Source organism: Cajanus cajan, chromosome 9, assembly GCF_000230855.2.
Source record: "Cajanus cajan strain Asha chromosome 9, NIPB_CcT2T_4, whole genome shotgun sequence".
Classification (NCBI taxonomy): Eukaryota; Viridiplantae; Streptophyta; class Magnoliopsida; order Fabales; family Fabaceae; genus Cajanus; species Cajanus cajan.
The window spans coordinates 54,224,246-54,238,012 of record NC_138525.1 but is presented as its reverse complement, the minus strand read 5'-3'; the positions used below and the strand labels follow the sequence as shown (position 1 = coordinate 54,238,012).

At 31.7% G+C, this 13,767-nt stretch overlaps 1 protein-coding gene across 1 annotated transcript; it reads left to right on the top strand.

The window, feature by feature from the left end:
- Positions 1-6,363: 6,363 nt before the first annotated feature.
- LOC109795372 (uncharacterized) lies at positions 6,364-7,267 on the top strand. Its single transcript, XM_020354846.3, has one exon. The coding sequence runs from the start codon at positions 6,445-6,447 to the stop codon at positions 7,006-7,008; it is 564 nt and encodes a 187-aa protein (XP_020210435.1). The 5' UTR covers positions 6,364-6,444; the 3' UTR covers positions 7,009-7,267.
- Positions 7,268-13,767: the final 6,500 nt, after the last annotated feature.

Sequence of the window (13,767 nt, the reverse complement as noted above, 5' to 3'; positions counted from 1 at the left end):
CGTTGTTTTCCAGCTAATTGGTTTAATTAACTCTGAAAATGCATGTGTTCATAACTAAGCGGTATCAATAAATATATTCACATTATAGTTTCAAACAACCTACGAAAGTGCTAACATCAACTCAAAACCTAACCCTTGCACATGTCATAGCAGATCAGCCCAATTCAAAAATCTTGTACCCTAAATCTAACTCAAAATCTTGTTCATATTATCTTTAATAATATATTTATCAATAAGCAATATTATATGTACAACAAAAAAATTCTACAACAATTTGTACAACTTTAATTTTATTTTATTTCTCAATTATTAATAAATATCTCTCGTCATAGTAAATGGAATGATGAAAAAATATAAATACAAAAATGATGTTACATAATTTTTGAAATGAAATATTATAGAAATAGACTTTAGTGCGTATATTATAAATATACTAATGATTATAATAATTATATTATGATATATGATAATGCGTGATTGTTATTATATAGTTAAAAAATTACCAATAAAAGTAAATATTATAAAATTAATAATTATATATTTTAGTATTAAGAAAAAAATAAATTAACAACATAATAAAAAATATACAAATATTTAGCCTAAATTTATAATAGCTTGCATTTTTTATATTTATATTTCTCAAATAGTTATTAAAATAAAATATAAAAAGGTAACTATTATTATGATTATTATAAAAAAAAACGATGTAATAAATGATTGTTATATACAATAAATAATCATAATAAAGTTAAATAATAAACATAATATACTTAATGCCCAATTACAATTTGTGCCTTCAAAGTTTCATCTTTTTTCTTTTGCAAATCTTGTCACGAGTTTTTTTTCTTTCAAATTATATCTTCAAACTTTTAGATTTTAATGTTCTATTTATTTATATAATTATTCTCTATTTTATTATTATTATGAATTAATATTAATTAATAAATTATATTTATATGTTAATATTGATTATATTGCACATTATTACTAATTTATAGGTAATACATATTAGGCTTTTGATGAATGGTCTGTAATGGGTTGAACTGTTCAATAGCCCGTTAAGAGGTCCCTGATCTCTACGGGTAAGAATATATAATTAATACCCCATTAGTCAATTCATACGTAAAAACATATTTTCTGCCTTCTGCCTTTTCACCTCCTACTAAAAAGAGAGTAGTCTTCTCTCACGTTATTCAAGATCGACAATAATGGATTCCTCATTAGTTTCGGGTATACAATTTTTTCTAAACCTTACTCAAACATATTATAATATTGTATCTTATGTTGTTCATTGTATGGTAATTACTATGAATTTTTAACAGTTAATGTTTTTACCCTCTTATCAATTGTCGTCTGTCAAAATTGGTAAGTTGTATAATATGTTATTGTGTTGTCAAGATGTTGCGTTGTTCAGTTATAGCGTTGTAAACATATTATGTTGCTAAGTTGTTATATTGTTGTTTTGATATATTGATAAGTTATATATAATATGTTATCAAGTTGTTAAGTTGAAATGTTGAATTGTAAAGAAGTTAATCAAGTGAATGATTATTTTGTATTGTTAAGTTGAGTACGAAGATAATGTTATGTTGATTTTTGTAAAGTTATTTATATAGTTAACTGATAACTTATATATATTATATATTATTTTCCATGTTGTTGGACTGTTATGATCATTTTATTATGAGAATATGGTAAGATTATATTGGAGAGCGAATAATATGGTGTGTCATGATGATGATGACTTATTTTGGTGGAGACTATTTTGATATGGTTAATTGTTGTTTGATTGACAACTTAGCGTTTATTACTTTTAATTTTTGAAATTGTATATGTGTGTGTGTAAAAGACTTGTTATAATCGTGGTGAAGGACTCTTTTAAGTTTTCTACTCGTATATTAGGTTAGATGATTCTTTTGTTTTCCTTTGCTTAGTCATTGTGTTATAGTAAATATAGTGGCCTATCAGATTAATACATAAATTGCTAGAAAAATTACTTGGACAAAATCAATGACGGATCCAGAAAAATTGTTAAGTGGGGCAATAAAATATTTTATAATTTTTTATTAAAAATATAATAATTTTTAAAAAATTATATTTTTGTGATAAAAATTTAATATACCTATTTTTTTATAAATTAAAATTTTCTCATAAGTAGAGTGATAATTGTTCATTTTTTTCTCTATCTGATATTATATTTAAGTGTGATGTTGTAATTTTTAGTGATTTATTTAATTTTAGAGGAACAAAATAGTATAAATTATTAAGATAAAGATAATATAATTATTATTATTATTTTTTTTGTATCTTTTCTAAATTTTTATGTTCATTTAAAACAAAAGTATTTTATGAGAACAATACCTATTTTTTATTAAATATGTTTAAGTAAAAAATAAATAAAAATTTTGTGTGATAATTACTCTCATTCTTCTTAATTTGGATCCTCTTCTACCAACACATAATGTAAATATACAAAATCAAAAGGATTAAAAATTAAAATAAAAATTGAAAAATAACCTATATTTGTAAATTAAATTATGACATCTTTAATGAATAAAGAAATAATAAATTTTTCATAAAAAAAAAGTATATTATCATAATAATAATAAAAAAAAAGTTAAGACAATTTTGTTATAAAACAAAAAAATTACACGATAAAATAAAATATAAATGCAATATTAATATATTTTAACATATTAGATATAAAAATAATCATTGCAAAAATTGTTACATATAATCACAAAAAGTGTTATTATAGTATATATTTACACTTATTTAATAATATTTCAACATATATTATATCTGTAGTATATGTAAAAACAATTTTAGTAATAAGTATTATATCTCTATAAAATGTATGTCATTATTTAACAATTTTTTGTAATAAATTAAAATATAATTTTTATATATATTATAAAATTAAATAATATATATATAAATAAATAAGTGTAAAATTTTAGTGGGGGCAACTGCCCGACAGTGATATGAATGCATCCGTCCTGGACAAAATTTATCAAAAAGTGAAAGTTTGAGTACACAACGTGCAGTTAAAGCATTCATCAAATATGTCACATTAACTCTTTGTAAGTATTTTGATAGGTAATCAATCAAAGGATACAAATTGTCAAAATCTAAAATCTTGAGTGCATAATTCGCAAGAAAAATTTAAAAAACAAAAGTTCGAGGGCACAACATGTAATTAACCATCCACCAAATATGCCAAGTTAGCACTTTATTAGTATTTTGATAGGTAAATGGATGAGAGGGTACAAATTGTCAAAATTTAAAAGTTTGGGAACATAATTTATAAGAAAAAAAACTTAGAGACAAAATTTGTCAAAAAGTGAAAGTTCAGGATTAAGCATGTATTTAACATTAATAAGAATATATACACAAACTATTATAAAAATAAATAAATAAATAAAAATAAAAACTTACTTCACCATTCTTCTGGAACAATTGAATTACTAAGGTCAATTTAGTAATAAAGAGATAAAATATATATATATATATATAATCTTGAATTCAAATTTTATTATCGTCAATATAATATTTCTTATCCAATGTTATACAAAGAAAGCTACAAAAGTATTAATGTTTAATTCTATTAAGTGTAGACAATATCACCCAACTAAATTGTGAAGATATATTTTCCATTTTTATGATTAATAAAAAAAAAGGCAAAACACCAAAATGACAAACTCGATCAATTCAAAATAAGAAACCTACACCAACAAATACAAGTTTCACCTCATATATAACATATCATTAAGATTTATACATAATATAAAAATATATATTATTCCTTGTTTTCAAACTAATTGGTTTAATTATGAAAATCTTAGTACATAACCCAATAATATCAAGAAATATGTTCCCATTATAATTTCCAAACAACTAATGAAAATACTAACATCAACTCAAAACCCTACACTTATCATAACCAATCAATCCAATTCAGCCTATTTTTTTACAAGCTAAAGCAAGGTAGACCAAGACAAAGCAAGTTAGCCTTTTTTGTCATCTCTATCATACAATATTAAGAGAACATAAATGAGAGTTAACTACATACAATATCGAAAGAACATAAATGAAAGTTAACTAGCGACTTATCGTGCATTATGAAAAATTACTCTATGTGTCAAAATTTGATTAGATGATATGAGCGAGAAATACCAAAACCATTATTTTCACCAAATACGAGAGCAATTCTCATAAAGATAAAAATAAAGATAAAGGTAAATGATAAGTTGATCGGATTTCCACGAAGGTAGTAGGTAGACTTGTGTGTAACTATATTTATTATAAAAAACAAAAAGGAAATTAAAATTAAGCACTATCGTATCTTCCAGCTTAACTTGGTACGTGTATACAAAGATTGTACAAATATTAAAAAGGGAAAAATGTTTAAAGACAAGCAGAGAAGCATAAACAAACGAGGAATAAGTAATTGGTGACTTTGCGGCAGTGGCAAAAGACATAGCGGAGTGGGGAATGAGAGAGTTTGGCATGGCCTTCGTATACGGAAAATCAGAACCCTTTAATGCCACTGTCCCAGATTCGTATGCCACATACAGTTGTCTCCACCCACACTTTCGCGTTTTTCCTTTCTTTTCACATTACATGCTGCAAAAACACTTTCATTTTAATATATACTTTTTTTTTAATGAACATCATGACTCAAACATATAAATATTAGGTCGACCCCTTTTTATATATGATATATATAGCATCATAAATAAATTCTTCTCTTTTTATTTTGAATCTTTTCCCTTTGTGTATTTTTTATCCGCTAAATTATATATATATATATATATATATATATATATATATATATATATATATATGCTTTTTTTCTTGGTTCTTGTGTCCCTTCGCTGAATTTAAATTCCAAAGAATACTTACAAGCTATTCATTGGTCTACAATATCGTTAACTTGTTTGTGTTAATGAATTACGCACAGAAGTTAATTGTTTCACGTTATATCTTTCATTTTTATATTTTTTTACATTCATAAAATTTTAAATAAAAATTAAATCATATACTAGACCACTCTAGTATGAAATTTTTTTTTTCTAAAATTAACATCTTTTTCGTGCTGACATTAATTTGGTGTATATAATAATGATCATTGTCGAGCGAATATTAATTCTTAAAGAATTTATGTTGCTCGCGGAAATCCTGGCATAAATCATCTGCGAAAAATGAAGTGAATATTCAATTATCATACATGTGTGTTAGTATAAAGGCCAAAACAACATCACTATTGAATATCACTGTTAAATTGAATTAATGAAGTTAATAATGAAGATAAATTTTCACATTTTAAAAAATGAGAAATCAAAAGTTGACATTGTGAAAATAAAAAATCACAAATAAACTTTAACATATTTACCAATATAGAGAAAATGTTTGACCATAAAAAGAAACTAATATTTTAGCTAGTCTATATAATATACACATATATATATATATATTTATTATATATAATTAAAATTTATAATAGATTATGTATAAATAAATATCATATTTGAATATATAAATTACATTTTAAATTCATGATAAATGATTTATTTTATAATATTTTTTATTGCTAATTTATTTAAAGTATTAATATTTAATTTATAAATAATTATAATAAATAAAAATTAAAAAACTCTATAGATTTCCTCATTAAAAAATTTCTTAAAAATACTTTTATACAAAATAAAAATTTGTATTTAATATATAAAAGTTAATATTAACATAAATTATCTTTATTATAATTAAAGGAGTCGAAGCACTTAGTATACATGTATTTCCTTTATATATAGCTATGACTTGTTAGAAAAGTTAACTACAGGAACCCATTTAACTAGTTTTCCTGAATAGTTATTTAATACGTGTACAAAACGGCACCGCCGAACACCTAGCCTGTTTTGATTTTGTTTGTCTTTGCCAACGCTTTTTTACATTTCCTGTCATATTTTTCTACGCCGCCCCTCAGAAAGTATTGCCCTTTCTTTTATATTGGAAAAATATAAATTTTCACCCCTTTTTAAATATATTCATTTTCCACTGTTCATACATCTTCTGTAGGATATAATTTTTTTCCAATAGGGTCATATAATAAAATTCTTTCTGAATATTAACGAAAACTCAAAATATTTTTATAATATTTTAAAGATGGATGAAAAGATAAATTAAAAGAAAAACTGACAACCACCGACTGTAGGGTTGGGCCCCTATTGCCTCCATCACACCCTTTCACATAAGAATTCTTAATTTGCGAAAAACAAAACGTCAAAAGGACCGTTTTGAGAAGAACATACAAGGAAACAGGCATGAAGCATCACGGAAATTAGTGGAACATAACCTCACTTTTCTCTTTGCCTTTGCCTTTGCCTTTGCCTTTGCCTCCTCTATATATGAACCAACCAACTCACTCACTTTCCAAATTGCACAATGGAAAACCTACGAAGACATTTCTCTAAGAAAAAGGACGCATGCAGTGTTATTGGACGGGTCAAGCGCAATGGCCATTGCAAGAAGCACCCCAAACACCAACAATCACCCGGTGTGTGTTCTCTTTGCTTGAGGGAAAAACTCATTCAACTATCTTCTTCTAACTCACCTACAATCTTCACCAATGCTTCTTCTACTTCTTCTTCTTCTTCTTCTTTGTCATCCTATTACTCTTCAGCTTCTACTACTTCTTCCTGTGCTTCTCCAATGCCTTGTTTCTGTTTCACTACTCAGGGAAAGAGTAGCTCTTCGGTTTCGATCTTTCTGCTCAGTGGTAACCATGGAATCGTAAAGAGTAGGTGTAGGTCATTGGATCATATTGTTCCAAGAAGAAGAGATCATTGCGAAGGTGGTGCTGACAATCGAAATAAGAGTGTCGACAAAAGTGGGTTTTGGTTCAACTTGCTTCGTCCTAAAAGCAAGAGAATGACGAAGGAATATTGTAGTGAGGACACTAAGCTAGTTCCTTCTATGTCTATAAAAATAAGGGAGACAGTGGTTTAAATTTTTCTAAAAAGATTGATTGATTGATCTTGAGAAAAGCTGTTACCAATATTGCGTTTACATCTTTCACCTTAAAGTTCATTAATTGGTGGATCATGGTGTTTGAATACTCTTAGGTCTAATTAGTTATTTCCATTTTCTACGAACAGAAAGAGAAATTGAGATCATGTATTACATTACATGCATGTGAACTCTGTGTAAAAATTGATGTACATTTCTTTTTATCGTGAAAGGTAGAATTGCAAATGAGTTTTATGTATGTATATGTATGTACAGTGATTTTATTAATTTAATTATTATTGTGATTAATTGTTTAATTGTTGTGAAAATTTTAAGGATGTGGGAATCCTAATGAATTTTATTGTTTGAGAGTTATTTTCGGTTAAAGTCAAAGTTGACTAATTAGGAGATGGTACATAAGATTTTCTTTAAGATTTAAAATTTATAAATTCATTTCTTAATAAGAACTTAGAAGAAGTTAGAGTTTGGAGTAGTAAATGCTACTTCTAGTTTCTCAAGAAAGTGTAGAAATCCCTCCTCGGAGTTGGTAGTAGTTATAGTTGGGATTCGAAGCCTCTAAAGTTAAGGATTGGAGAGTTGGTGATTTTGTGCGGAGTTGACTCGAAACAACCTTATTCTTCCTTCTTCCTCTTTTTTAGCGGATTCGAAGGTAAGGGAAACATGTATATTGATTTGGTTGTAGTGTATAATTTGTATATAGGTTGAATTCATTAAATTCGTGACTATGTTGATGATTGAGAGGAATTCTTATGTGTGGGTTTTATTCTTGTTTGAACATGATGAGGTAAGATTGGTGTTTTGGCCATATGTTGATTGCATGTTATTTTGGTTGGAATTGAAGTTTATATGAAGTGTATATATGGTTAATTTCATAATTTCAGGTGGATTGAGCCAAAAAAATTTATTATGCTAGTTATAGAAATCATAATCACAACAAGTGCAACTTCATGGCATTGGGAGTGATGAAGGTCAGAAGCTTTCTACCTCACTAACGCCATGCATGGGGTTGATAACGTCAAACTTAAGTTAGAGGAGAGTTATTTGACTTTGTCACACTATGCATAGGTTGAAGGGTGTTAGGCGTGAATGCCCTTGGAGCTCCCTAACTTAGTGACATCAGACCTAGTTGGAGTGACATATGCCAAACGTGATCAAGGTAGTAGCTCTCTACCTGGATGATGTCGGGCGATAGTGTTGTGATGTCGAGCATGAGTTAGGTAGAGATTCTCTACCTGAATAAGGTTGAGTGTGGGTTTAACCATGCTAGACGTGACTAACTGTAACGCCATGAAAATACCGAGCTATTTGGTAGATATACTATATATATATATGTATGTATGTATGCATGTATGTATATGTTGTTTATATGGATTTGGATTGGATCATGGAGATGTGGATTTGAAATGTACTTACCTCTGTGCATGTTGTATGTTGATGTAGTTTTGACTAGTTGTTTAAGCATAGTAGTGATTTTGTAGTATGAGATGAGATGTTGATGTTTTGAGATGTTGATATAGGCATGTGTGCGCATGAATTTGTTGAATGATGCATTGTACACCATTATACTGAATTGGTACTAAGAGGGAAGAAGACTGATCACCTTCCTTCTCATCTTGGTTAAGTGAAGTATTATGGCATGCAACTCATTATTCCAAGCATATGTATTTGAAAGTGGTCTTTGTTTGTGTGTTGATACATGTTGCATTTCATATGGTGGTGAGTTGTGAGTATTGCATGGAAAGGAATAGGATGGGTAGGAGATTGAAGGATAGGAACATAAGATAAATATGGTCTTTTTGAGTGAATTTGAGGTTGTTTTAGAGCTTAGGGAGTTGAAATACTTCAAGGAATAGGATATTTGAGGTGAATAGGTGCTAAGGGTGAAATTTAGAAATTTTGGAAAATGGCTATATATAGGGACTTAGGACCGGAGGGTCTCATTTGTAAGACAGGGACAATTCTAGAGAGAGAAATTAGAGAGAGGGGCTCTAGTCCGGAGGGAAGTTGAGGACACATTTGGGAAGCTTATCAAGCCAAGATCAATCTTCACAACTAGAGTATTAAGAGATTTAGCCTCTAGAAGCTTGAAAAGTGAGATTGAAGTTTGAATTGGAAATTTTCATGGATTAATGGTTAATAATTGTTTTTATCACTTAATGTATTGTTTTTGGATGGTGTTTATACTCTATAATGGTTCAGAATTGTATAAATTTGGTTTGGGATTCATTTGGGATGGATTTTGGGGGTGAAAATCGGAGTTTTTGAACTTCTGATGCGCTGCCTAATGCATGCGCGCTGAGCGCACGCGACGACGCGTTGAGCGCACTGAAGAACAAAACTTTCTGTCAGGATGCGCATCGAGCGCATGCGACAACGCACTGAGCGCATTGAAGAACAAAGCTTTCTATTTAGAGTGCGTTGTGCGCATTTAGCCATGGGCTGAGCGCACGGGTCTACGCGCTGAGGGGGCTGTTTCCAGTGGCTCTCTGTCTCAAACGCGCTTAGCGCACGAGTCTACACGCTGAGCGCATATAGTCATAGGCTGAGCACACGTGGTGACGCGCTGAGCGGGCAAAGCCTGATAGGCTCCCAGTTTTAGTTACGCTGGGCACAAATACCACTATGCTAGGCGCATGGTTTCTTTGAGGAAAACGTTTTATAATTGAGTTTTTATGAAACTTTTAAATGTTGAATCATATCATCTTTGATGTTATATATTTGGTATGAATGTGGCATGGTTTTGGAAAAGATTGCATGTAATTATGGAATGTGCTTATGTGTGTTTGGTTTGGAAAGCTAATAGGACTTAGAGGAGTAAGGTTATGGTATGGATTGGAATATCTCTTAGTGAGATTTGGATATAATCTTTGGAAAAATATGGAATTTGGGAGTCCCATGGTGAGGATTCCAATATGGAACTTTTCCAAAGATTATATAATAAACCACTTCAGATGTTAGGTGGATTCTGAAGTACTCCTCTAAGTATTCTATTTGCTACCAGTATGGGGCAAGGTCGAGTCATACCGATGGATGAAGTGGCCACGATCACCAGGGTTACGTGACGACGTAACCCAACTGTATATTTTCCATAAGAGGTTAGGTGTGTGACATGAGCAGCTGACATGTTTACAAATTCAACACTTGGTTTGGATGTGTTGAGGTCAACATTTGGTTTGGATGTGTTGAGGTCAACATTTGGTTTGGATGTGTTGGCTACTTCATGGGATTATACAGTGGTGTGACTTTGGTTTGGATGTGGAATATGTATGCATTTGGTATGGATTGTATACATTGGTTATGGATTCTTTATTATCATCGAATATGTATGCATTGGAATGGATGTGTATACATTGGATTTTGGATTGGTTTATATTTGGCATGGAAATGACTTGTTATAATGTAGTCATTTCCTTGGTATGGATACATACTGTTGATGAATATCTAGTTTAATGATATTTCATTTTATAGTACTATGGTTGGTTTTATACGTGCTAACCCTTATATTTCCATGATGTGGACTGTGATGATCTCACTATGTGGGGGAGCAGATCAGGTGTGAGGCTTTGGAATGACAAAAAGTCTTTTTGGGTAGTTGCTTTGAGAAGTGGCTAGGCTTAGAGCTTGACCAGCACCTAGGGTGTCTTATTTTGATGTCTTCATGACGTTGTATATTCATTATCTTTTTGAATGATTGTATAACCTTACAAATGATGACTCTTTTATAAAATTATGTTTTATATTATGGAAACAATTTATACGTTATTGTATATTTACGCTCTAGTGTAGCTGGCCTTTGCTCTTTTTTCTTAATTATATATTATTTTATTTTAGTTGTCATATTGGTTATTGATGTGACGGCCTACGGCGGGTCGTTACACTTGTTGGTATCAGAGTTGGTCAAATCTCTTTAGGGTTTGTGGGAAATGGTCTTTTTATGTTTCTGTTGTGAGGAAATGGATTTTGGAAAGGAATTTATTATGTGTTTTGGTGTAAACTCATGGGTTCCTTGATCCTTTATCTTGATTAGGATGGTTGGTAGGGGAAACCATTCTAATCCTTCTTCAGGTGTGGATGATCGGCAGATTGCTCAGGCTATGGAGCTAATTGCTGCTGCTATTGGACAACAGAATACTTTATTGGCTCAGATGGAGACCAACCGGGATACAGCTGAAGCAGCTAGGGCTGAGGTACCTGATGAGTATAGGGACTTGTCAGAGTTCAGAAAAGGGAATCCTCTTCAATTTACAGGTGTTGATGAACCTGAAGTTGCTGACCAGTGGATTGAGGAGATGGAGAAAATCTTCATGGTGATGCATTGTCCTGAGGAGAGGAAGCTAGTTTATGCTGTTTATATGCTGGTGGGTGAGGCTAGCTTCTGGTGGAAAGATGCTCAAGCTATGATGGAAGCTAGAGGGGAAGTGGTGAATTGGGAAAATTTCAAAAAGGTATTCCTGGAGAAATATTTTCCAGATAGTGCCAGGTATGCTAAGGAAGCTGAGTTTTTGAGACTGCAGTAAGGAAATATGTCAGTGCAAGAGTATGTGGTCAAGTTTGAACACTTGGCTAGGTACTATTCTCAAGCTATCACTGAAGCCTGGAGATGCAGGAAGTTCAGTGAGGGTTTAAGGTATGAGCTGAAGAAGACTATTGTTCCTATGGGGATTGTGGAGTTCCCAGTTGTAGTTGAAAAGGCAAAAATAGTTTAGAGGTTTGAAGGAGGAAATAGAGTGACAAAGGGTCCAGAGAGGTCATCTGGATTTGGAAGGGGGAAACATCCCCAAAAGAGACCATCTCAGTTTCATAAGGGGAATGCTAATAAGAAACCAATGGGGACTACTACTACAGGAGCTGTTCAAAGTTTTAGATGTTACAGATGTGGAGGCCCACATATGATGAGGGATTGTCCTACAAAGGACTGTGTGTTTTAAATGTGGCAAGGTGGGTCTCATGGCTAAGGATTGCAATGTAAGAAATACTCAAGCTAGAGGAAACCAGAAAGTGGATCGGCCTACTGCAGCAGGTCGTGTTTTTGCTTTAATAGGTGCTGAAGCTGAAACGTCATCTGAGCTGGTAAAGGGAAAGGGCAAAGCTGATGGTAATGATATTTCTATTCTATTTGATTCTGGTGCTTCACATTCTTTTATTTCTTATGAATGTGTGGCAAGGTTAAATTTGGTTGAGTTCCTTGTGTGTGGATCTAGTCGTTTCTACTCCAACCTTAGGTTCTGTTTTGACTTTTGAGGTTTGTTTGAAATGTCTAGTGGAAGTGGAAGGGCATTTTTATAAAGTGAATTTGTTTTGTTTACCTCTATCTGATTTGGATGTAATTTTAGGGATGGATTGGCTTTCTGCCAACAGGATTTTGATAGATTGTTCAAAGAAGAGATTAATCTTTCCTACTGTTGAACAGAAGAGATTTATTTCTAGTGGACAGGTGGATGGGTTGTTGAAGGGTGGAGCTCTTGGGTTTATGATCCTATCTTTTATCAATGTAGAGAATGAAAAATTGTTGAATAGTATTGATGTTGTTAGAGATTTCCCAGAGGTTTTTCTGGATGATGTTCCGGGGTTACCACCAAAACGAGAGTTGGAGTTTAGTATTGATCTTGTACCAGGGGCAGGACCAGTGTCCATTCTCCTTATAGAATGGCACCAGTGGAGTTGTTTGAATTGAAGAAGCAGGTTGAGGAACTTTTGGAGAAGCAGATGATCAGACCTAGTGTGTCTCCGTGGGAGCACCCATGTTATTGGTAAAGAAGAAGGATGGTGGTGTGAGGTTATGTATGGATTACAGGCAGTTAAATAAATTGACAATCAAGAATAAGTATTCATTGCCAAGGATAGATGATTTAATGAATCAATTGAGGGGAGCTTCTATTTTCTCCAAGATTGATTTGAGGTTTGGGTATCACCAGATTCGGGTAAAGGAGGAGGACATACCAAAGACTGCTTTCAGGACTCGGTATGGCCATTATGAGAATGTTGTTATGCCTTTTGGAGTGAAGAATGCTCCAGCTATTTTCATGGATTATATGAACAGGATTTTTAGACCCTTTCTGGATAAGTTTGTTGTGGTGTTCATTGATGACATTTTGGTTTATTCTGGATCTATGGAAGAACATAGAGAACATTTGAGGATAGTTTTGTAGGTATTGAAGGAGAAACAGTTATTTGCAAAGTTGTCAAAATGTGAGTTTTGGCTATCTGAAGTTAGGTTCTTGGGTCATGTGATTTTTGCACAAGGAATTGTAGTTGATCCTACGTACTAAGGTGGAAGCGATTTTGAGGTGGGAGCGTCTGAAATCAGTTACTGAAGTTAGAGGTTTTGTGGGATTGGCTAGCTATTATAGAAGATTCATAGAAGGATTTTCTTAAATAGTTATGTCTTTGACACAGCTGACCAGGAAGAATCATCCTTTTGTATGGAAGGAGGAGTGTGAGAAGAGTTTTCAAGAGTTAAAGGAGAAGCTAACGTCGTCTCCTGTGTTGATTCTGCCAGATCCCGATAAATCATTTGAGGTTTATTGTGATGCATCTAATCAAGGTTTAGGATGTGTTCTTATGCAAGATAGGAAGGTTGTGGCCTATGCATCTAGGCAATTAAAGACTCATGAACGGAATTATCCTACGCATGATCTAGAGTTGGCTGCGGTGGTATTTGCTTTGAAGATTTGGAGACATCATCTCTATGGAGCAAAGTTTGATGTGTTCAGTGATCATAAGAGTCTGAAATATTTG